Here is a 26,245-nt window from a genome sequence, read left to right as displayed (position 1 = left end):
GGTCTTCAACGTGTACTAATAGTTCTATACGACATATTCTTTAATGGTATTATTATCGATTAAAACGTTTGAACATTTTTTTTTCATAACCAAATATTGAAGATAATAATATAATATATCCATGGGAATTAAGCGCATTAATAAATATGCTTAATTCTCAGCTTGAAAATATTATGTGATGTTAGCTTTGTACCGGAATAAATATACGATGTTATAATTAATATAAACATTATTCAAAAATAATTCTAATACTGTTTCCAGTGTAGTGTAGTGTCACTGATTTAATTCCAGTTAACTAATATTTTGGAAACATTGGGTGAAACTCACCTCTAATTGAATGTAAAAAATGCCGCCATCAACGAGTAAACTGCAAAAGGCTACTAAAGGTCCTGCCACGTTACAGATAAGGTTGCAGTGAATTAAATTATCTCGCTCTGAGGCTCCGTCGGTCGCTAACCACGTTTGTCTCTCCCGGTTACGCCTCCCGCCGGACCATTTACGAAGAAGTCTCTCAACCTCTCCCATTTTCTCTTAGCGTTCTAGTCTCTTTCGTTTTCAGTAGCGTATTCTGTCCAAGAGGAGAGAAACGATCCAACTAGGGACCTCTCAGTATGGGCCAAATGCAACCATGTTAACATAAATCATAAAATACACACATAAACTGAATTAAAAAGTAATATATTATAGTGTTTATTATTTTTCGCTTAAATTTATACCAACAACTTCAAACAATAACAAAATTATATTTTACCGGATTCCTTCACATATTGGATTTCAGGAAAATGAGAAAGCAGATAACTTATCGAAAACAGAAACTTTGCTGTTGAGATGAGTATAGATAAACTTCATTATCTTATATTAAACTTTGTAGAGTTTTTTTTAATTATTTAGAAAAACAACTAAAACTTAAACATAAAATATGTAAAAAAAAATAGGATATAATAAAAAGAAAAATATATTTTCAATCGTATTACAGTAGTAAAACCAACCCCTGGTACGCCCATAAAACGCTTGGAAAATATTGTAAAAATTAATAACTGCTGTACAACGGAACACTACATTTTTGCAACACTCCTAGAACACGTCATATGTATAATAAATGATCCTACATATCAATGTGAAAGTGAAAATGAAGATATAAATCACGTTATTTGGCAATGTCTGCTTTATGATAGTAATAGACGAAGGCTACTTGAACTTTTAAGAAGTCAAAATTATCATTTACTATTTAATACTGAGATATTTATAGCTCAAAACATCAAACCATTTTTATCTAATCAAATGTTTCTGAGAAAATGTAACCTACAAGTATAAATTATAATGCCACACGGTTAAAGCTAACATTTGATATTGTGTACCTACCCATTATACATAAAATATATATTTTTTTAGAATAATCAATTATTTTGTTTCAGCTGAGACTTCATAGCTTAATAAAAAAAATTAAGATTATTTAGGTATAACCGAAATACATAAAGGTAGGTAGTAGCAAAGATATTTTGAAATATTGATGTATGTATTTTCTTAAAATTAAAATAATTGATGTGAACACTTTAAAATATAAAATATACCATTTTTATTAATATGTAAAAAAAATTCTAGCACATCACAATCAGAGATATTAGAAAAAATATTTGCATCACCATCCCAATCAGGGAGATGTACTTTTCCGGATAAATTATACTCACTAATCATCTCATTTAAAAAAAAAGTATAAGTGAACTATCACTCCAAATTCCGTTAATACTTGTGGCTTTAGTCAATTTCAGTCAAAGTTGAGAATTATTATTAATACCTAAAATTTAAATTTCGGTCGGTGCGACCATAGCTTAATCAGTATAATGTATATTATCATATTATATTTTTTGTTCAATGGGTATATTTTTGCTATATTGTAAAATACGAGTATATTACTGATATTTAACAGAAACAGTTGTTTTATTTTTGTTCACCTATCAAGACTTTGATACGAATCAAATATAAATACATAAATAATGCTGGTTTTGAACTTGTGGTCTACAGTTTTATGTATGAATAATTTTTGTCCCCTATACTACCACTACCACTACCTATACTAATATTATAGAAAATGAATGAAATCTTTTATAATATTTTAGATATTAAAAATTAATAGTTCAGTAAATGGTTTCTTAGTATGTCAGTTAAATTTTTATCGTTATTAAATAATTATAATATTATTTTAACGATAGAAAGTTAAATGTAATTTTTGATATAATGGGCCGGAAAATTTTCTACGTCACTGTTTTCTCCCGGTTTCCCCTTCACAAAGTAACATTATTATGGTTGTTTTTATTACACCCTGAAAACATTTTGCACTGATGCCCCAAAATATTTTATGCGTATATGTAAGTACACTATGCTAATGACCACTGAACAAATGTCTTGCGGAGTGAAAATTTACCTTTTAATATTCCCAAACAAGAAGCTAATGACAGCTGATGTTCGAATATTTATTAAAGACATTATTTTTATTACGCCCCATTAACGACCCCTCTTTGTTGTTTACAGCAGCTTGTTTTTATGATGAAAGCGTTTTTTTTTTTTTTTTTTAAATAATTGAATGTCGATATTTGGCCCTTGGGATTTTTCGGGCAAGGAAAAAATTGAAATATATTTGGGATCATTAAACAAAACGCTAAGAAAAACAAGAATCTTTTGTGATCCAACGCTTTCTTTCGATAGCTTTAATGTTCATTTTTTCATCCTGCTTCACCAATTATATTGTTAAAAATTATAAGCAATAACTCCAACAAATATTTTTTGTGATACTATATGTTTCAAACAGTATATTTTTTAATTTGATTTTTTTTTCCATCACATTTATCTAAAAAAAAATATGTTAAAATTTACTCTGCTAGAAATCCCAAAATATCTATCGTATAAAAAATCCACGTTAAATTTATATTTAGTTGGTTTTTTGTTGGTTGGTTGGGACATATGGCGTGGATATTTTTTTCAAACTCTATACGCTTATTATATTTGTTTCACATAAATAATTTTAGTCAACAATTATAGTATTCTACCACTATACTCTCTCACAGACAATTTTTAATAGTAAAACGGACACGTTAGGAGAACAGTTAAAAACCATTATTATTATTTTGCAAAATAATCACCCTTATGGCAATGTGTAAAATAAAATTTTCAACCCAGAAAATAAATTTCATACAATACAGATTATACATACATATGCAGATTTACTTACATTACGACTAATATACCCTGTTAAAATTAATATAACTCATTTCAATAAGTACTTATATAAAAAGAAAAATATTAATAAAGTCGATGTACTTAGATTTTTAGGAAATTTAAATTTTACTCAGTTACCGCAATAATATTATATATTTTTTATTGAAATTTATACTATGATAAAATTGTGTAAACAAGTAAATGCATAACAACATCATTCTAATATTACGCACTTTAAAAAAATAATAAGCTATCTGTTTTATTCAACAAATAATTCACAAGATGTTAGAATGTAACATTTATATAATATATATAATTTGGAAACACCTCAAATAAATATATTACCACTATAAAAATAATTTGAAAAAAATACGAGGTCCAGCGGAATTCGAACTCGCGATCTTAGGATTCCTCGCCCATATGCTCTACCAACTAAGCTATGTGCATCATATCTGAAGCGCTCAGAAAGATTTTTTCTAGTGGTTATATATTTATAAGAGGTGTTTTCAAATTACGTATGTTCACTGTAACATGTTGATAATGTCATTTTAAACTGCTCGTGATCGTTATTAAATTATATGAGGTACCTATGTATAATATTTTGTGTTTTTTTTAAATAACAATAATGTATTTAAATTAAAATTGATTTAAATTATGCACTATTCCATTTGAATCGTTTTTTGCAACTCGGGATTTATGTTCATATCTGCACTGCAATATGCACATTCATCATTATTAGTATAATAATATATTATAAGTATAATAATATATTATAGGTAACATATTATAAGTATATATCGAAAGTTTTATAATTCTTATACTCGAGCATTACCTGTACTTACAGATTAATAATGTTATGTTTAAGATATTATGTCGTATCTATTTAAATAATAAATATTTTAGCATGTAAAGATTCTTACACTTAACAGTTAAATTTTTCCATTTATTGGGCAATTATTTACTTGTGAATATTTTTTAAATATATTAATTAAGCATATAACTAGTAAGCACCTGGCTATAATCTGTATCAATTTTATATGTACTATAAGTGAATCTGCATAGTGCCTAAAGATACCGAAATGCAAAACCAGAGCTAGCAAAAACATTTCAAATAGAATAAGTAGTATTAACACTTAATTAAACTTTTATTTTATTTCCATCAAGTATCCTCAGTTGATAGTATATGTAAATGATTTACCTACATTATGTTGGTATTGATATAATGCATGTGTCAATGCTAGCAAGGGGTACCAATACAACTACAAATCCATAATGCTACTGTAGAATGATTTATCTTATATAAGTATATACTTTTTTTATTTTAGAATATCAATGATTCATTCACCCAAATGATAACAGGAGGTATACGACAATATGGACATATCCACACAACAAAATCACGGTCGCCAACATAAAATCATAAGTCAAGAAATAGTTTTCGTCTTAGCCATACGTCTCAGTGGATTGTAATTTTTACATTCATGTAATAAATACGGATTTCATGCCTCACCTATTCATGCTATATGCACATTGGGTATAATCGCCACATATACCATTTAGAATTTTAATATATTTATGGAGGAGTTAGGTGTCAGGGAACTTTATCATTGGATATACGAGTATCACCAGATGAGAGTTCCTCATCTCTGATGCCTGTCATTTACGGTAGGTATTAGACTTTTCTAGATTCTTCATTCTTTTGATTCTGCTCCTTTCATGCCGTTCTGATAGGTTTTCTTAATTTTACCCAGCAAATGGGTGGAGCGTGAATATTAAAATAGAAGTTTAATTATTATTGAAGTAAATAATGTTGTATGACTATCATAAAAATATTAGAATTAAAGTGAAATTACTTTGAAATATAATTTAGTGAAAATATGTTATTTTTGTTGCATTTATAAAAATCTAAATAGGTATCTGAGATGTGTCAGAATATAAAATATCTATTCTAGTTCCCTGGATACTACAAGTGTACCCAAAACCGTCACCACATTACCTTTTTGGATTTCGATTTTTTAGTTCGATAGTTAATTCACATTTGAAATAAGTATACAAAATGAATTATAATACATTAGAAACTACAATTTTTAACGAATTCATTTCCTGCCATGTCTTGGTTACCGCAGTATTCAAATTCATTTTTCGTGCGAGAAAAACATTTTATTGCCGCCCGAATTTTGTTTTCAAAAGAAAGGTAGCAATTGTAGCACTCACGAAAAATTGGCCCAAGAGTTTGCCAGTGCCTCAGGTTAACGAATGTTAGTGAAAAGCACCATTAAACCTCTTACTGACGTCTAACTGATAAGATAAGGTCTCGGTAATTTAGACCGCTTTTTGCTGTGACAGAACTCCAAAGTGGTGGACTAGCTCTTTGTAAACCTTCTAACTTATTATTATTCTTCTTCTAAGAGTGTATTGCTCTGACAATCAGAACCGTTTCAGAAATATTTTTGCCCAAATTATACCATATTATAGAGCTAATGATATTATAATTATATAACTACATGCTAATTAAGTAGTATTGTAAAGAATGCATACCTATTTATTTTAAAATTTACACTATTTTATTTTTTAAATCCATTATTCTGTAAAAAACAGAAGAAATCATAACTTGTCATTATATTATAAATTATGTATACAGTGTGCAACTTTAATAATTTCACCCAAGATAGTAGATCTGATGATTGCTCATTGACATGTATTCTTTAAAGTGTACGTATAGTAGATAGATTCATTCCGACACATTACAGGGTTATTTTTTCCCCATATTAAATGTATAATAAGTTATCGTAAATCTCATATTTACTTTGTTGTAATGGTTAAATTCCTATACATATATTAATATTTTTTTTGGGCCAGCCAACAACGATGAAATCATCGTCTGATGATTTCGACGAGGAAGGACATGAAAGATAATCAGATAACGGAATGCTGAAAAACATCCTACACAAAATATACTAATTTCATAGATATATATTTATATATGAAAAGAATTAATGCAGATTCAAATGATGGGGTTAATTCAAATATTATTGCCAAATTCTATATCAAATTCCATTTTCTTAAAAAATTTTGTTTCCGTATTGTACTACGGTATCGATATTATATAAAAAGTATTATGATACACTTAGTCCGGAGTGCACTTTGTCGTCTTATACGAAACTCTTTTATTTTGCTCTCCTACTTAAGTTATTCAACCATCGCAAGATTTTCTGGATGTCAGTCGTGGCATTCTCCCATTTTTTTTGCTTTTGTTGAAATGAATGTAAATCACTTGAAAAAATTTGTCAATATTACTATTTAAGACTTAGTTTATTTACGAGAAGCAATGAAAATTGTTATAAGAGATAGGTAACAGATATACTTGTAGGTATACCTATGGTTTTTTTATGAATTTATAATTCATACAACAAAAACTTAATTTTTAATTAGTACCGTATTTTATAGTTTAATTATTATATTTATTTCAGTTTATAAAATATTTAAATATGCACAATATAAAAAAATTATAAGTGAATGTATATGAAAATCCTGTATTAAGATTTTGTGGGGTTGCTTCGAGTTCAACCCATTTAGTAAACACGGTACTGTTAACGTCCTTACGATGTAACGTTCTCACAGCGGAGGTCTCATGGGATTAAAAAGATTAATTCGAAGTAAAAGAACTGGTAAGAGGATAATTTGTAAGATCATTTAAAATTCCCTTTTTTCCCTCACGTAACTTTCTCGACAGATAAGAGCATTTTATAAACTTTTTTCGATTCGGAAAAATGCGTATTTTCTTCGTTCCAACAATATATTATAAGAGAAACGTTTAGGTGCATATATATACTTTCTAATAAGACCTATCATTTTCATTATAGTATATTTTATAATCTGAATGAAAAATGCGCAATAATGACGAATACATATTGTTTTATTAGTCAATTGCAGTGTTTCCCAAATGGTTCCGTGAAATGCTTCTAAATGAAAGGTTCCACAAAAAATACACATTGAAAGATAAAAATATTGTAGTGGACGAGATATTATTTAGATCAAGTCACTTTTACTCCAAAGATTGTAAATTATAATATTTTCACTATTATAATTCAGAGCTTGCATATTAAATTGATTAAATACTATCGTACTTACCGAAATAAAATACTAGTAAACGACCCATATTCAAGTATGTTTAGTTAGGAACGTTCCATGTTTGGTTCCATGTTTTGCAAGATGGAAAATTCACCCTGAATCCCTAGTGTCATTGAATGTGTTAGTCGCAACGTTATTGTATGAAGAGTTTTATAAACCTATTAATTATATTTTTAATCAATCTGAATATTGCAGTCCTATGCTTATCAGGCTAAGCATTAGCTTGTAGGTATGGATCTATGGATCTTGAAAAAGGTCAAATCGTATAAGATTGCTTTCAAGTGGAATAATCTAACAATTTTATTTCAAGCACCTTCGATCAGTATAATTTCTGGCCTGCGGTGCTTTTCTTATTATAGCAGCATACGATGTTTACGGGATTCAGCTATTTTAGACAAACTAAAGAGGATGTCGTGACTAAATTATATTGGTAAACGCTGGTACCTATATAGTGATATTATGTAAAAGTATTATTTATTCATTTATTAATTAATTCATTTGATTAACAGGAATGATAAAAAACTATAGATGCAACAACTATTAATATTATCTATATTAACTGTGTTTAATGCATCTGTGTTTGAAATCAATTAGAATGTATTATTTTTCTTTAAACATATAATACCAATAAAATGGTGATTAGGAGAGAAATGGCTCCAAAGCTATATATAAACTTTTATGCAAATAGAAATACATTATTAAAGTGGTAGAATAAGTTTTGATTTATTGTTTTATTGGTATATATACATACTATATATAATACAATACATACCACTTAATTCAGATAATTTCATACTGATTAGGAATATAATAAACTCTCAAGAACTTTTTAATCGCTGTATAATATTTGAAAAGATTTAAAAAAAACATACATATCACTAAGTTAATATTAATATTTTTAGTATTTATTGTAAAACGAGAGAAAACATATAACTTGTAACTGAATTTTAGTTAAAATGTCACTTAGGTTTTATTATTTTATAGGGATGGCTATTAATTTAAAATAAAGAATGATATTTTATGGTGCTCTGTCAATTGGATTTTTTTAAATCATATTTTTTTTTAAAATTATAATAAATAAACTATAGATATTCTGAAAAGTAGTAGGTATCATTCTGACAGAAATTATAACATAAAAAGAAGTAGGCCTTATGGATAAATATAATTTTTTGATGTAGGTACATAACAAAAGTAAATTAAACCTATTATCCTATTATTAAAATATATATACACCTATAGATCTCTTAAATGTATTTTTGGATAGAATGTAATAAATATATTTTTAGATAAAATGTAAATAGAATGGAAATTTTATATGAATAACAATATTATAATCCTTAACTTTAAAAAAAATTTGTCAGTGGATAAATATTTCATACAAAAGCTTGATATTTTTCCAATACGCCATATATATGCTATTATGACATCAGCGATATGATATATATACGTATGATAAAAACAAACATGATTTTTTTTTGACGATGCTGTGTTTTTTTAGGGATAAAAAATATTTTCATTCAGATATTTTTGCATAAAAAATGCCGCCCAAACAAATCCCATATCACAAGTGTTATTTTTTTTAAACGCAAAGTGACACCTCTGCCGCGCACCACGTGACTAACAAACAGCCCAATCTCCATAAATGTGGGCATGTCCTTTATCCATCACGCAGATTGACGAGCGTCCCACTCCTAAATTTCTTCCATGCAATCAGTGAAGTGACACAGATTTCGTATTCCCTCTTCAGAAATTTATTTATACTAAGCAATATGCACGAACACGTCATATTATTATAATATGCTGAAGAAAAAATATTGTTTGAACTGGCTTTGGTTCCTTTACAGTATAAACAACCCTTTAAAGGCAGTTGGCGTCCTATTATGATGTAATGTATTGAGTGAAATAATGACACGTAAAACTGTGTAATACAGCATAATTAATAATCTACTACATTAAAAATATGTGATACTATTTATTAAATTTACACAGTTTTTTTCGAATGTATTCAGTCTTTATGTAATATTAATTAAATTACTGTCATCAATCTGCTTAATTTACTAATAATTTTAATATTTTTGAGTACCTGTTTGCATAGTAGAAACATCAATTACATTCATAGTTAATGTTTTTAACGCTAAAATAGCTATCGACGTTAAAAAATAATACGTGAAACTTAATATTATTAATATAGGTACTCTTATAAAATAAACTTCTGATAAAAATAATATTTTGCCATTTTCTGTAAGTATGGTATTGCAAGGAAAAGCGATATGCCAAATACATTCGTGGAATTTAATTAATTATTATTGTATTGGCATATGAGATTTCCTATTTTAATCATAGCATAATATTATTATATTATATTATCATTGCCTGTGTTTTCTTGATACCAAACATATTTTAAACGCTTAATCAAGAGCCTATTTAGGGTTATAAGTTATAAGTAGGTACCAAAAGTAGAAGCAGTTTAAATCAAACATTTGTTTTTGTCTGCGAATATTATTTATGCAATATTATTTTTACCTGTGAATTATATTATAATTTATTATCTTTCGGTGAAATATATTTACCAAGTACTTATTTTAATACTTAATAATAATATATTTAAATAGCCTTTGACAATTTGATAATATTCAAAAACGTAATAATATTATTTAAGCATGACAAATGATTTTAAAATTTTATTAAAAATTAACGGTTGGGTGTTAGTTAAGTTTTATAATCAGGACTGAAGTCTCTGATTATTATAAGATCATTTATAGCAAAAAAAATCTTGAATATTCGTAGTACAAAACTGCTGAATTAAAACAAGTTTCCAAACAACAATGTTCGGATACAAAATCTTCAAAAGGCAAAATAAATATTTAGTTAAGTTAGCCACATGGGTATATTATATTTGTTTAAATTAGAAAAATAAACTATGCTCTCACTGTTATCGTCTGGCAACACCACTGCGGCAAACGCACTGTGAGGGTGACATTCCGCTCTCTCGAGTCGAGCCCCTGAGGATTGGCAGTCCGTGCCTATCCAACATACCTTTACAAACTCACTTTTCCATGGAAAGTGACATCTGTGAAGATCAACTAGCTCTACCTACATACACATATTCGTTAACAGTGTTGACTTAAAGAAAAAAGTCTAAATGTTGTTTTAGGTACGGGTATACCGAAAAAAGTAAACTGGATTTTTGATGTAGGTATATATTATATAAAATACATATATATCGTGCTATAATATTATTTATTATATACCATGTTACCTACCCTTTCGCTTTACTCTCATAGATCAAAATCGCTATATCTTGCGATGGCTTCTCACAAGAGATTTTTTACCAATAGTTTCATGTTGATTGACATCAGCTAAGTATACCTATACAATGCAGATTCTTCATTGATTTAAAAATAAAAACAGGACAAAACTACGATGAATTGTCTATTAACATATTAATATGTACTTCAACTTATTTGTTTACACATCACGCATGCAGTTTTGAATATACGTTTATAAGATTTTTAGTTATATAATAAAAATGGCATAAATTATAACTTGGGTAAAAAATCATCATAATAATTATAACATGAAAAAGGTAGTAAAATAAATTAAATTTACGATGAAATTAAAAAATTAAAGGGAGACAAAATCATGTAAATAACAAAACTACATCGCGCAAATACCCGAAACCCATAGCCATTTAAAAATATATTATTGTCTAGTAATATATGAAAAAAACAAATGATATTATCAAATCACAGCTGGACAATATATAATATGCCAGAAACTATGAGTACTGTGTTATTACTTTTATAATAAAATGTTAATATTGTGGTAAAGCGTAAACGTATGTAGGTAGTGGACAAAGAATATAGTCAAATAAAATAATATATTATAATACACAATTAAATAAAAAAAAAAATATCACTATTGTGATAATGTTAACATAGTTGTGATGAGGTTGTATACAAAGTTACATAATATGGTAAGAATTTTGAGAAAATCAATTAAGCCATTTTTTAATATTAATTGTGTAATGGTAAATAATTATTAAAATGCACCTACATTTTACACATAGAAAATAATATTTCAAAAATATAATCTTCTGAAAAAATTAAATTTTCAAATTATTTTTCCCTATTTCAATAAAAACCAATTACGCAACTGGAAGATATCTTGTTTCAAATTTTAATGAAGGCCTTTTTGAAATTTGTCCATATTAAGCAAGTACTGTTCATAATCAATTAATTAATAACGTTAAAAGATAATAATGAAAAACAAACTCAGCAACAATCATCGTTATTAATAATGGAAAGGTTCAGATACAGAGTAAATTCTATCCCATAAAACATGACGAATATTCTTTAAATCCAATTATTAAATATATAACAATTGTTTAATGCATTATATTGATATACCTAAATTTATTCCTGTTTACTGATATTTTTAGAAAATAATATCTAAAAAATATTTTAAATGTCTATTAATTCTAGGATTTTTGGCGGGTCAAATTGTAAAAAGTTGTAAAGGATTGCTTTGATGAATGGAGGAGCGAGTTTTTAGTGCAGCCTAAACAGTCGATACAAGAGTTATGTTACTGGTCCGAGAATCACTGGATGAGATGTTGTGCAGAGCAATGCGGAGACTGAGATCTAACTGACATGAAGATTACTGAACGGGCTTAGATTAAGATATATACTACGACTACTGAACTGACCGAGCTTAAGTTTGATACTAAGATTCAGACTGACTAACTTATCAACAATGGCTCTCTATTTATATACATAGAGTCCAATCTGCTGACCTCTGCATTATTGCAACTTTAAGCGTTTTGATGACCTAGCCCATGGTAGTTGAACCCCATCGAAGAATGTCACGCGTGTAGAATATGCTGATTGGGATGACTATGCAATAGCCAAATGACTTGCTAATTCTAACATTGTCAAAATAACGCTGATAAGGGTCGAAGTCATTGACCGCTACAGATTCATAGTTCCATTGATGGCGACCAATTTTTTTAAAATATTTATAAACCAGTTGCTATGACACTTACTTTGTTCACACAATAAACTAAATATGTACCTACTTATTGATAAATTAAGTAATTAACCTGAGAGATTTTTTCTTCTCTTAGGTACTATGACAATATGATTATGTGTTAAATAATTAGATAGCACTTACTCTTAGTAACGACGTTTGTATACTGCCTGGAAAACAATGCAATAAAATATACTTTATATTGAAAAATGCATTAGAAATTATGTACATAGTTTATTATGTTGAATTGTCGGCCAGTATTTATATTTATTCTGATACAAGTGCAAATTTTTGTTTTGGATAAACTGATGTAGCAAAAATATCTCTAAAGCGGATTAGATACAAGCTATAATATCAATATTTCCCTGAAAAGTTTTCGCCGAATTTCCATTCCCCGCTTGTATATTTTGCTATATGCAGATCGGTCTTACGAACAATGTAACATGACCGATTTTCACGGCGAAAAAAGCCCGGTGAACTAATTTCAGGTAGGTTTAGGGGAAATTGTAAGGCCACCTGCTCACGGTGAAGTTTTCACCCTCTGTCATGGATGTAACATGAAGTCTAATATTCCCGTTCGGGCTTCCCCGCATAAACGAATACAACACGGCACCCTCTAATTAATTCCCTGTGAATATCAACATATAAACAGTGCTGTAAATGGGTCACCAACGAAATACCGACTAACATGTAACATCGTTGGTTTATAAAATATTAGTAACTCGTGAAGAAAATGGTTGATATACGCAACGTTTATACTATAGCTAGCTGTTTATTTTCCAATTAGTATAAAGATATATTTTTCCTGGACATTTAGAATCTTATATTTTTTATATAAATGTTTTTTCGATGATTGTTCAATTAATTAAAATGTTTGAAAAGGGGGGACGATTGATTGCAAATTTGTTCCTGTTATTATAAGAAAAAAATCAGTAGTATTACTAAATTCACTGTAATGACAACTATAGGTTTACAGTATAATGAAGTATTTATTTTGCCAAAAAGTATAATTTATTTTCGGTGTCTTAATCCATTTATATAAACGATAACTATTTAGTAAAGTTTAAAATTACATTGATTTATAAGTAGGTTCTATCTTAACCTATTCATTTATATATGTAAAAAAATCATAATTATCAAATATTTACATAAAGCGTATGTAAGCGTTAACTTGAGATGTTCAAAACTATTAGATTTTTTAGTTTTATTCTTAATATGAAAATTATTTAAAGAAATTTGAAGAAATTGAACCTAAATTTCACTGTGTTTTCTTGTATATAATATATTAAACACTCATACTGCTGATATTGCATTGGAATATGAAATAACTAAACAAAACATGATAAATAAAAGATTTTTTTTTGAAATACCCAAAAATACCTAGGTATATAAATCAATGTTGCAGAAATATTAATACAATCAAATTAAGGTGTATTTTATATTTAAATAAAACAAAGTGATGGTGCTAGTTTGGCAAATTAAAAATAAGTTTTAAAAATAATATAAGTCAATCCGTGTATACAAGCTTAACTATAAATTCATCGCATTATATCTGTTAGTAATTAGGCCAATGTATAAATCAATTGCATGCGTTTCATACATGTTATAAATATTGAGTATTCCTAGAAATAATCGATAAAGTAGATAAGTAGTAAGAATAAAAAAATTGTATATTATTATAATAAGTAGATATATATGGTATTTTTTTATAAACAAAAGTCCCCGCTTGCCACTGGTGTCAATATATTATGTACCTAGCTTATTTATTTCTCTACAACATTTATTCAGATGGTAAAAATAATAATATTATATCCTAGCCTTTATATTTGTTTCATGATGTTTTATTAATAATTTAAATAATGTAAGTATAATTGATAATTTAAAAATAAAAATATTTTTCTTTTTATTTATTTTGCCGAATACATTTTGTAGCATGAGCTCAAGGTTTTTAATGAATACGTGATGTATTTCTTTGTTTGTGAATTTGTGATAAGTATAATTATATATTATTCATTGTAATTTGATAGAAAAATAATGCTATTAAAAATAAAGGGATCTAAATATCTACAGTTAAAAAATCGTTTATATAAGAAAAAATAATATTTTGATATAGTATTATGATCAACCAGAATATGTCAGACGACAATAAAAATACTAAGTATATAAATTATTTTTCAATAAATTAGCATGTAGGTATGAAATCCTTTTTATTTATATGAAATCTTATTTAGGTATAGTCCCACTCCCAATATTGAAGCTCAATTTTATATAAATAAAAAAGGGTTGCAAGTTACATTTATATTTTTTATAAAAATCGATGTTTTTTAAGATAAATATTAAAACTATGAATTAGTCAAAAATCTCTTAAGGTTAGCATAGAAAACTTATCAAACTAAATTTTAATAATAAATATCACCATAAAATATATCTAATAATAATATGGGTTCCTGTGACAAATTCTCATTTTAAAACATTTTTTTTTACAATTGTAAGTTTATCTTTGACTTAAAATAAAAAAATATTTTTCTTTTTAATATTTTCAGATATATATTTATTAATTACCTACAGTTGAAATTGTATATTATCAAAAAAATATCTCAAATTGCAAGTTTCATATTTTTCCGCTAGGTGCCTCTGGTAGGTAAAGATATCACCTTAAATGGAAAAGTTGTCATATTATGATATCATTGTAATTGTTAATTTAAAACGATATGTCACTTTATGACAACATTGTAAGCACTGGGAGAATATCACCAATACAAAGCTTGCACGTACGTTCACCTGACGGGATTAAGAATTTATAAACTTATTACGATGTATATACGGCAAACAGATTAAGTTGACATTATTGTGTTGTTTTAATTGTGGCTTTAAATATATTATTATTCCAGCAGGTATGCTTTCATTTTTTTATATTTGTAATTAAAAAATGATTATATTCAAATTATTTTAATGACATTTGTGTAAAATTTAATTATCATGTCTAATGAAATTAGTTGTCGACACAAGGGAATAATATCATTAAGTATGGATGGTATATTAATTTTGTTAAAATCACAAGTAAATACCAACTTAACTTAATCTATCAACCATAATACAAAGGTTTGGTATCCTTTTTATACTATGATTTATAATAAAATACGTACTATATATTTATACGTCTTTGCTGTCAGCATTTTGTTAAGATAATACGGACACGAGAGATCCAAAAATTGACAGTTGCGCAACTTGGCATGGAAAGGTGCATGTTGGGAATAACGCGTAAGGACCGCAGAAGAAACCAATGGATAAGGAAGCAAACAAGAGTGAGAGATGTGATAGAGGTCACCAAATTGATGAAATGGCGGTGGGCCGGACATATCGCACGGCGAACGGACAACCGCTGGACGAATACAGTCATTCAGTGGTACCCGAGGGGCACTAAGCGGCCACAGGGGCGCCAAGACCCGCTGGATTGACGAACTTGTCAGGTTTGGTGGAAGTACGTGGCAGAGAAAAGCAAGGAACTGAGAAGAGTGGAGTGAGCTGGGGGAGGCCTTCATACAGCAGTGGATCGAGCCCGACTGAAAAATATATAATACGGACACGTCTTTTAAAAAAAATGTTTAAGGTACGTACAGACATGCTGGTGACACGCACTGTGTGCATCCCACCGATCCTTCCAAGAGCAACACATGCGACTGGTATACAAAAAATCAAGCACCATGTGATTAACTGACATGCGAGCTACTCGCAACGATATTTTGTACAATGTTGTACGTTGTAGAGACTATTCGCATACTTATTGTCCGTGTAGGACAAAGAGCGATATTATTGTAGTTTGGCTGGTAACATCTAGAGACAGAACAAAAAAGATGCAATTTAATACAATTTACTCAACAATATAGTACTTAGAGCAGCGTTGCTATATAATTATTTTACCAAATCGGGATTTTTACCATGTGAAATAAAAAAATCGGGATTTAAGAGCAAAGAATGGGACCTAAAAACGCATAATTCAATATTTCTAATATTTGTTTCAATAATATCAATCATAAATGACACAACACAAACTACAAAACACTTAAAATAATAATATTAATCAATATTTTTTCCCGACAGACGCTTATTTGTACTTGGCTGAAGATTTTACTTCTTGGAGAGTTTCCTTCTGCTGCTTAATGTAATGATAAAATTCATGAATTGAGTATATCATGTTGAATTAACCAAGTAATTGTTTAACCTAAACGTCTTATTTGTATTTGTTAAATAATAGTGAATTTAGCTGTCCGCGCGGGACAATCTATTTTTTGCTTAAAAAGCAGGACGGCCCGTAAAAACCGGGACGTCTAGCAATGCTGACTAAGAAACATTTATTGATGAAATTATGAAACAGGTTTTTTTTACAATTTGCTTAAAAATAACTTTAAAAGTATTTGCATTAATCAAAAAAATTACTTGGATTGGCATCAATCTTTCTCAATAAAAGAAATTACTTTAAAAATCTATATAAAATAACAGTTGTACGGTTTCAATTTAATATTACTTATTTCAGCATTGAAATATACTTTGATAAGTTTTCATGGATAGAGAAGGAGGAGTTTCTGAAGTATAAGTTTAAATATATTTTTACGAAAATTAAAGAAAAATATCGATTTATTTAGAAAATAAAAATGAATTCAACATGACAACCTGTGTGTTTATATTAATTAGATGTACTGTCAAACCATCTATCATAATAATATATGAAAATATTAGAAGCAAATCAAACAATGTTTAAAAACCAACACAAGTAGGTTTACATCAGTTTTAGATAGCCACTCATTTTTTTTTATCTATTTAATTATTTATTTTATTGGTAGAAAATACAATTAAATGAAGAATGAATAGTCGCAAGTGTCACAAGTCTAGGAGGATTGGTTTCAAAGTCCACAAGTTGTAAAACAATGCCAGCAATCTAGCAATCTAAATTATTTAGATAACAATTATTAATTATTCATTTTACTAAATAGGTAAAAATGACTGACTTCATGTAGACATTGAACATAAATTAATATAATATAATAAACATAATTAATTAACAAACATTTTATTGTAAAGTATTTTCGTTTTCAGAAACACATTACAATTTGATGTTATTGAGTTTGCTTCTAATAGATACATATAAATTATCTCAAATCTATTTTTGCTCAATTTATTTAATATCTTTGTATTATGTACTTTCACTAACGTGCATAATATACTCGTATATGGTGATAATAAAAAGAAAAATACTGATTTTTTTACCAGTCTTAATTTTTATGACATTTTTATAAAATGTCAGTTTATTGTCAGTGGATGAACACATTTTATTTCACAGTATATTATATTATCTGCTACTTGCATTAACTACTTAAATGTTTTATGGTGTCTTCTACCTCCTGTTTAGATAATGCTACTTTTGACTTGTTTATCGCCACTTAGATGTTAGATAACGAACCAAAAGACATCAATTCGCTTTCGTAATAACAATAATTAAATTAGCCCGTGGTGTCTACATTGCGTTTTTATTGGCTTTGAGAAGGCTCGTAAATTAGCATAATATTTTTTATGTCCTAACTGTAAACAAAAGTAATAAAAATGTGCTTTTCTTGAGACTCTTGCTATTTTATACTCCGTTTATGTTGCGGTAATTATCCTCTCATTGTAAGGTTTCCTTTAAATAATATTAGAATTTTTTAATTTTATTTTAAATAAACATTGACTACCAACTTCCATAATCTGAGATGATCGATTTTCTAAATATTGTAGTATTGTCAACTGAAACAAATATAAGAAATAAATAATCATTATTAAAAAAAAACTTTATAATAAAAGCGAGCCTATTTCTCTATTCCATGTTAATATTGGTCAGTTAAAAAAAAACAAAAATTAATAGTAATTTTGGCAATTGATTTATATTTATAGAAAAAAATAGATTTATAGATATGTCGATAAAGTTTTGAGGTATAGAACATCTTTAAACAAAATAAAATGGGTGATCGTTTTTTCTTAATCTAAAGTATTGAAAAAAAAAGAAGAAGTTGTATAATACGAAATATCCATAATAAATTATATTCAGGAAGGTGTATAAAAAACCAATTTAATAAAAACGGCGGCAATAAATTTCATTCCATGATTTTTGTTGAAAATCGGGTGAGTAATATGTAACATTCACCAAATCTAACAAATATCCAAGTAGTTATAATTATTAGCATACATAATAATATAATATTATCAATAAATATTTTGATGTATGATAATACGAATCTATAAAAGTAAGCACAGAGATCCCAAAATCCGTTATATTTTATATATTGCACTAAAAAACCTGCATACATTCAGAACAATTATACCTTTTTGATTTTCATTTTTATAAAATTTTAAATTCTCCGTAATTGAACACGAAAGCTTTTAGAAAGACAGTTTTCCAACTACTTACACTATCGGCCGTTAACTAGAATAGTTTATTATATATTTGTATTGAAGCATTATAATTGTCCCAATAAGTTAGCCGTCTAAACAGTCAAAACTGTCTACTTCGATATAAAAAAATATGAAAAACTACCCTCGATGGCTGCCGATAGTGGCCGATAGCAGTCTTGTGTATAGCATAGATGCACAGGTGGGCGTAACATCGTCAAATTGTCGTAGACCTATTAATCAAAAACAATAAAATAAATCATACACTATAAAACTCTGAATAATATGTAGGCATTAAAGTTTTCTGTATAATAAAATGACAGTGTTTTAATACAACGATTTTACACTAAGTGTAAATTTTATTATTTTATAAATCTTCGTATTTCATTATTTCAATGATTGCAAAATAATAATAACAAATATTTGGATTTATATTTTGAATTTAAAAATAAAAATACTTTTTATATACCTACTCGAAACAAATATTAAAAATAATGTTACTTTCTGATCTACCATCTACATAATATACATAATATACAATTAACTATTGACTTTTTGATAAAATAAGCCTTTTCCGAGATTATGCATTACTTCGCGATCGTCAGTAATGTCAGTATGTTTAGCATAGTGGCAGTTATATAATTTTCTGTTAAAGAATCGTCAATAGGAATATTATAAGAATAACCTTTAGATGTTTTGATACGTTAATATCTTCATTAAGAAATAAAGTCTAAACCACTCATTAGCATAAGAATACCTGAAATATTATGAAATTTATAATTACAAGATAAAAAGAACTTTTTATATACGTTTTTAAATTTTCTGTTGAATTATTATGCTCAATATGCTCAAACTTGTACTTGATGAAGTAAATAAAAAAACAAACAAATCAACAAATATAGAATACTGAAATGTCATTTTGACATTTCATTTTGATTTCCATAGTAACGCACGTATAAAGTAATAATTTAGTTGCTAGGACCACCATCTTAGCAACCAATAATAGTCTTTTACTTTTTACGGAATTTTCTGAAATAACTTTCCATACAAAACAGAATTAACTGAAAATGAATTCAATTCTACTTAAAGATGGCTAAAAGTATTTAAAAAAATGCATTAGCATCGTGTTCTGATATATTCTAAAAGTTTTAAATGTCTAGCTAGTCGGGAAGTTATTTAAAAATCGATTGCAAGATTTGTACTGGACAAACAACCACCGGACAAATAAGAATACGAGCTAATAAAAACATTGTAAAATAATATTATTTAGTACATATTTTTATTATGGTTTACAAAAATAAATATGTATATAATTCTAATGGATTCAAGCTGTATACTATTCCATTAAAGTCGTTTCTCGCGACCCGGGTTTCTCCTTTCGGCATCTTCAGGCGTCGTAGGCACTCACCATAGGCAAACACACACTGACAACGAAAACTCTTAACTCTACCTTATATATTAAATCAATACAATAGAGTAGGTAAAAACTTCATTACCTACCTATCTAGTCAGAAGTTACAAAAAAAAGAGAAAAAATACAACAAACAAATTATGAATAAGGCGAAACCTGGGTTGCGAGAAACGAATTAAATGGAATAGTACAGAGCTTGAATCCATTAGAATTTAAATTTAAATTCCATGAAGTACCTTCGGTTGAAAGTATTAATATTAATTTATATAATTAAATAATATTTTTTGTGTAGATATTAGCATAATAAACTCACTAATTAATTGTACACCTAGCATGATGTATGTGTAATTCATTGTACCTATAATTGAACTGAATCAAGCTAATCTACTTATCTGAATTAATTGCAACGTCATACATACTGTCAGTACGTGATGTGATCACTGGTCACTGATCAGATCACAAGATGAAATACTCATCACGAAGACTTTATGCTGTTCAGTAATTATAAAGCTTATACATATCTACCCGCAAACACAATGAAAAACAAGTAGATGTGGCTATTTGCTGATGTTTTGTTATTTTATTAAAAATAGAAATGTGTGATTTTGTGGAATGTTATTTTGATTAAAGCACAATTTTTTTTAGGATCTAGAGTAGCTGCAATGTATAAAGATGTGGACAAGGGTTGAGCTTTAAACAAATATTTGTGCACGCGAATTTGTGTAGCGGCAAAACTTTTCAAACAATTGTATATTTTTTTGCAAAAAAGTATATACATATTATGTTGGTCGGCACAGTAATACAGAAAATATGAAATATTGTGGTTACGTATGTAAATGTTTAATTTAACATTTGATAAATTAATCATTATGAGTTAGCAAATCTCTCATGCCAATAATTTAAGCGATTGGAATCTTAGGTATTGAACATGAATTATGTAGCTAATTAAAGTTATATTTTGATTGATGACACAATCACAACCAATATGATTATATTAAACCAAAAGCGTGTGTGTGCGATGGTGGTAGGCGTGATTGGGCCGTGTTTACGTCTCAGGGGAACTCCCTTATTAATTGATTTAGTTCTGAAGGTCGCAATGAAGGTAAATTGCCACAGTTAGATTTACGTGATTAGCTACCACACACGTCAAGTTTTTTCAAGAGGCCATTTTGTAACATTAGGTTTGCTAGAAAAACATTCAAGAAAATGTGAAATAAATCCAAAACTTCTTACTATTAATATTGGTGAAGGTTTAATTTATTATTATCAATATGATTAATAAAATAAAATTAAAAAAACATTATAATATTTCCCTCACCGAAATTTGAAATGATACCTGAAAAATATATTTGTTATAAGACTTATGCCTGATTAGAGATTATATTGGTGACATAAGCGGTAAAGCTCAACGCATGAATTATAATGGGTTAAGTCATATTTTGTTTCGTAATATACACATATATATTCTTGAGATAGTTTCAAAATTATTTTAGTATCACAATTTATGGTGGCACTATATAACCCTTGGCGGGTCTTAGCCTCCTTCAAAAACTTTCTCCATCCTGGATAATCCAGTGCCTATACTCTCCAGTTACTTTGACCGTACATTCTTAAATCTCCTGTGGCGTAATCCAGGCATCTCAATTTCGGCCGTCCAGGTCTTCTATTGCCCTCCAGGGTTGCGTACACTGCTCTCCTTGTAGGTATATCCTCCGGCATTCTATTCACGAGGCCGATCTAGCGCAGTCTCTGCATTTTGATATGCCACGTGATCTTTTTGCCCCTACAAAGTGTGTACTTTCAACTTTCTTGAACATTTAGTATAAAGAATATTATTTTTGATTAATTTAACACGCCTTTTAAATTAGAGGTTTTTTACTGAAAGTATAGTTTTGAATATTCTAGTATATGTGTAACTGATTGCACGATAAATTGAATCCCAACCTATTTGTCCCCAATTGTGCCTGGCTATTAAAAATAAATGAACGTCTATATTTCAAGTAAAAAGTCTGCGAGACTTGTAATAATTACTAATGAAAAAAATAGTACCAGTCAATCATTTTCATTTTATATTTGGAACTATAATATTCTATACTTGTGGTTATTTTAAATTACGTAGATAAATAGGTGTATATTTATTCAAAGTAAGTTTTTTTGTGATCGATATCTAATTTTTGCAGATGGATAAAGATTTTTTGAGTAAAAATATAATATGATTCTCTTGGTAGTTTAACATAATTTTAAATCGCCTTAAGTGATGCCGTAAGAAAAATCTAATAAGCATTTTTATTCAATTTTTTCGATAGCTTACTGAAGATAATTAAATTTTACATACAAATAGTGGTGTGGAATAATTTTCAAAAAGATGACTAAAATATTATACTCAACGAATTTAATTAAACTGTGTAAAGACTGTTCTATTTGTGCCTGCAATATAGTAGTGGACTTCTAAATCCATGATAGGCTATGGGTTTGATTTCCATTTTTATCGTCAGATCAGTAACATTGGAGCGAATGGCTAACAAACGTTCCTCGAGATAAGCACATAATATGCTCAAGCCTGGGCAAACCTTGCACTTTTTTTTTTAGACTGTGTTAATCAATTACCTTTATTGCTATTTTTTGAGACAAAAATATAGCATCACAAAATATTTATATCTGTGTTTTTTTATATAAGTATTTAAAAGAATGTGAAACAATACTACCAAATAAATTATATCATTATAATAATTTATTGTGGTTATTTATTTGAACTGTTTTACGAAATATGTAGGTATGTAAGTTTTATGTTCATAACAATTCGAATTTATTATTGTTGATGATCCAAGTATATGTACATGACAAATATAATTCATGTGTAGTGATAATTAATTGTAAATCACTTACTCGTAATTATTTATATTTCTGTTAGTACTGTGATTAACGTCTTTGTGAAAGCAAACACACGAAATTGTGTATGATATTAGTGTTCAGATTTACACATTCTCTAGAAATCTAATAAGCCCTGTTATTTGGTTTTGACATTCATAAACGTGATTGATATTTCCGTCATCACTGTATTAACCAATGTTTGTTACCATGTGACGAATAATAATATGGTCTACCAAATAACTATTATTATTTTAGAGGTTTTGACGCAATTTCAAAAGTAACACACAATAATTATCTATAAAATTATATTGGTCTCAGTGGCTTTGTGGGATAACACCTAATGCTCAAAGGGTTTCAAGCTTATTATATAAAGGATTGCGTTTAATGTATCTATGTATTAAATATTTTATTTTAAGTATTTTATAGGAATACTATAATATTCATCATCATCAGGGGCGCGACAATCCGGTGTGGGTTTTGGCCTCCTCTAAGAGCTCCCTCTACCTGTCCCTATCCAGTGTGGTCGCTTTCCAATTCGGTACCCCCAGAATACAGCAGTCATTAGCAGTTCCATATACGTTATTCTGTAAGGAGTTTAAGTGCTCCTGGTCGATAGTGTGATAATGTATTCCATGTTCCAAATCGTATTTCCTTAAAGCGTTTGCCAGGTTATCTGAGTTTAGTGTCCGGTTTCCGAGGCTGTTGTTGTGGTTTCGTAACAATGTGTTTTTTACGGGATGAGGTTGTTAGCCCCATGCCCAACCCCCTTTTCGGAGGGCCATTTCTTCCTTCTCCGTTAGACCTGACCACACCTTCCACCAGGGTTGACTACCCGATCTTAGGTGTAGTTGCTCAGGTTTCCGGGGTTCACCACGTAGAGGTAGAAATAGGAATTGAGTAGGAGAGGCTGCGACACTATCAGGATACAGTGTCGTGTGGTAGACATGCACTACCCCATTAGACTCCATATTATAATATTACGTCATCAAATAAAAAAGCTAAATTGTAATAATTGAAAACTGAAACCTTTATAATATAACTTTTCCATTAGTCCTGCTTAGACGAAAAGCTTCCTCTTAGGCAAATGCAGATGTTTTCAGTTTGGTTAAAGATAAACCGCATGCAAACTTTAGGAGATCAGTAGAAAGAGAAAATAAGAAAGATAAATCTTAAAATGAAATTTTATATTCGTTGTGATAAAATATTATATTTTTGTTTTATTAATTGAATTGACCTAAGGGAAACTCTATGGTAACTTCCACATATTTGATATCTCACCAGAAGGAAATCTACTGTGTTTATATAATAAAAGAAATTCGTCTAATACTTCAATACAGGATAAAATATTAGATACGTAGGTAAGGTATTTTTTTTTACAAAAGGTTCTGCTGATTGAAGGATAAAACGTTGTCAATATAGATAAGACTTGTATGTAGTCGTTCATGGCTAATCTATCACTATTATTACTTTCCTAAGTTGTTATTTAGAAAAAAAGGTTCACAGGGCAATTACTTGTAATGGAAACAATACTCTAATTAAAACCAATTCAATGAACTTCCTTTAAGCTTGGGTAATTTTAAAAGATGTATTATTTCTTTTGTTTCCAGTTACATGCTGATCCATTACCGCCTGAATGAATACTGCTACGATATGTTGGCGCAAATAGTCATCTTTTGCGGTCTGTTAGCCTTAGCAAATACTGGAAATAACTTTGGTGAGTTTTTTTCAAATTACATTATTAACTAATTTTTCCAACACTATATTATCGTAATAGTATAAGTGCAAATATACAGGTGTGCTTTTATTAGTATGCGGCTATTGTTCGCCATACGCCTAATATTTTTATACAGCGCGGATATACTTTTATTACGTTAATAATTGAGTGGGCACCTGGAAAAGGTTGTACGCAACAAAATAATATAACTTTTAAGAAAACAACATTTTTCTTATTTTTTTCAGTAAATTATTAATACAGAATTATATAAAATTTTACAAAATACTTGTTCGACTATCTTGGATCTCAAACTAAAAAAATAAAACCTAAATTGCATTTCATTGCAATGAAAAATAAACAAAAATATCTGAAAATTACTTAAAAAAACGGCATTCCTGAAAATCTTATTCTTCACATCCCACCACTCTTAAATAAATATTTTGCGGTGTTTTCTTTTATTTATAAGTTTTCAAGCGCCGAGACTCATCAAAAAATCACCACGGTCCGCCATTTTACAACATTATTACACTAATAATTGTCAATGCTCAGCGGCAGTGTTGCCATGAAAAAACTTTTTATAGATAAAACTGTCCGGAAGCTCCAGTAAAACTTTTTTCCATTGAAAAGTCGACTTGGACCAGTTTGTTGGTTACAACGTTTTCTAGGTGACCTCATCAATTATAATGCTTGTAATAATTTATATTCCATTACAAATTGATAGACGTCACTGTCCATAATTTAGATATAATACCAAAATGATTTATTTATAAGCCAAAGTAAAGGTTTAATAATAAATAATCATTTCCAATCGATATTGGACGTTAAATTAGTCAAGAGTCTTCGCCACTACGTAATACGCCACGAAGGATTAAAGTTGTGTTAATCATAAATAAAAATAATTAAAATTTAAATGAGGTTTTCAACAATGACTATTTTATATGTGAAATTTATAGCTGACACAAAATCCATTTAGGAACGGAAGAGTAAATGTGAATTGAATATGAAAAAAAAGACCGAAGAAACAAACAAATGCAATCTCAAAATCTCTTTTATCCAGCCAACAAACATATCTTTATATTACCGGGATGTTAAAGTAAGTCCGTTAAACCCTTATCCTCCAAAGATTTTCACACTGTAAAGAAAATGTCGTATTTGGTTGTAAATGGTATCCCTTTTAATTTAAAGATGATAGGATGCATTACATATTTTTTAAATATTAAAAAAAAACGTAGCTGATGGTGTCAAAAGTTATTATAAACTGCATTTTGTTATTGTTATTAACAATTAAAATAAAACACAATAGTGCTAACTCCACATTTTTAATATTTATTCAGTAAGTTAACAATGACCCTTTGAAGCGGACTAAACTTAATATTTAAAAAAAAATTAAAAATTAAAAATTAATATTTTTGAAAAAATAATAATTTTTTCGATTTATACTTAATAGTTATATGCTT

At 28.5% G+C, this 26,245-nt stretch overlaps 1 protein-coding gene across 1 annotated transcript in view; it reads left to right on the top strand.

The window, feature by feature from the left end:
* The window catches only part of LOC147072225 (lachesin-like), a 158,763-nt gene that overhangs the window by 32,662 nt on the left and 99,856 nt on the right, over window positions 1-26,245 (top strand). Inside the window, exon 2 of the mRNA XM_085946530.1 lies at window positions 24,682-24,788. Within this exon, the coding sequence (XP_085802656.1) occupies window positions 24,686-24,788 (103 nt within the window). The 5' untranslated portion in view covers window positions 24,682-24,685. The remainder of the gene's footprint in view (window positions 1-24,681; window positions 24,789-26,245) is intronic.

This window comes from Rhyacophila brunnea, unplaced genomic scaffold, assembly GCF_057557595.1.
Source record: "Rhyacophila brunnea isolate RB1 unplaced genomic scaffold, BYU_Rbru_1.0 scaffold_2, whole genome shotgun sequence".
Taxonomy (NCBI): domain Eukaryota; kingdom Metazoa; phylum Arthropoda; class Insecta; order Trichoptera; family Rhyacophilidae; genus Rhyacophila; species Rhyacophila brunnea.
Note: the sequence above shows the minus strand (reverse complement) of the source record. Positions and strands in the feature narration are given on the sequence as shown.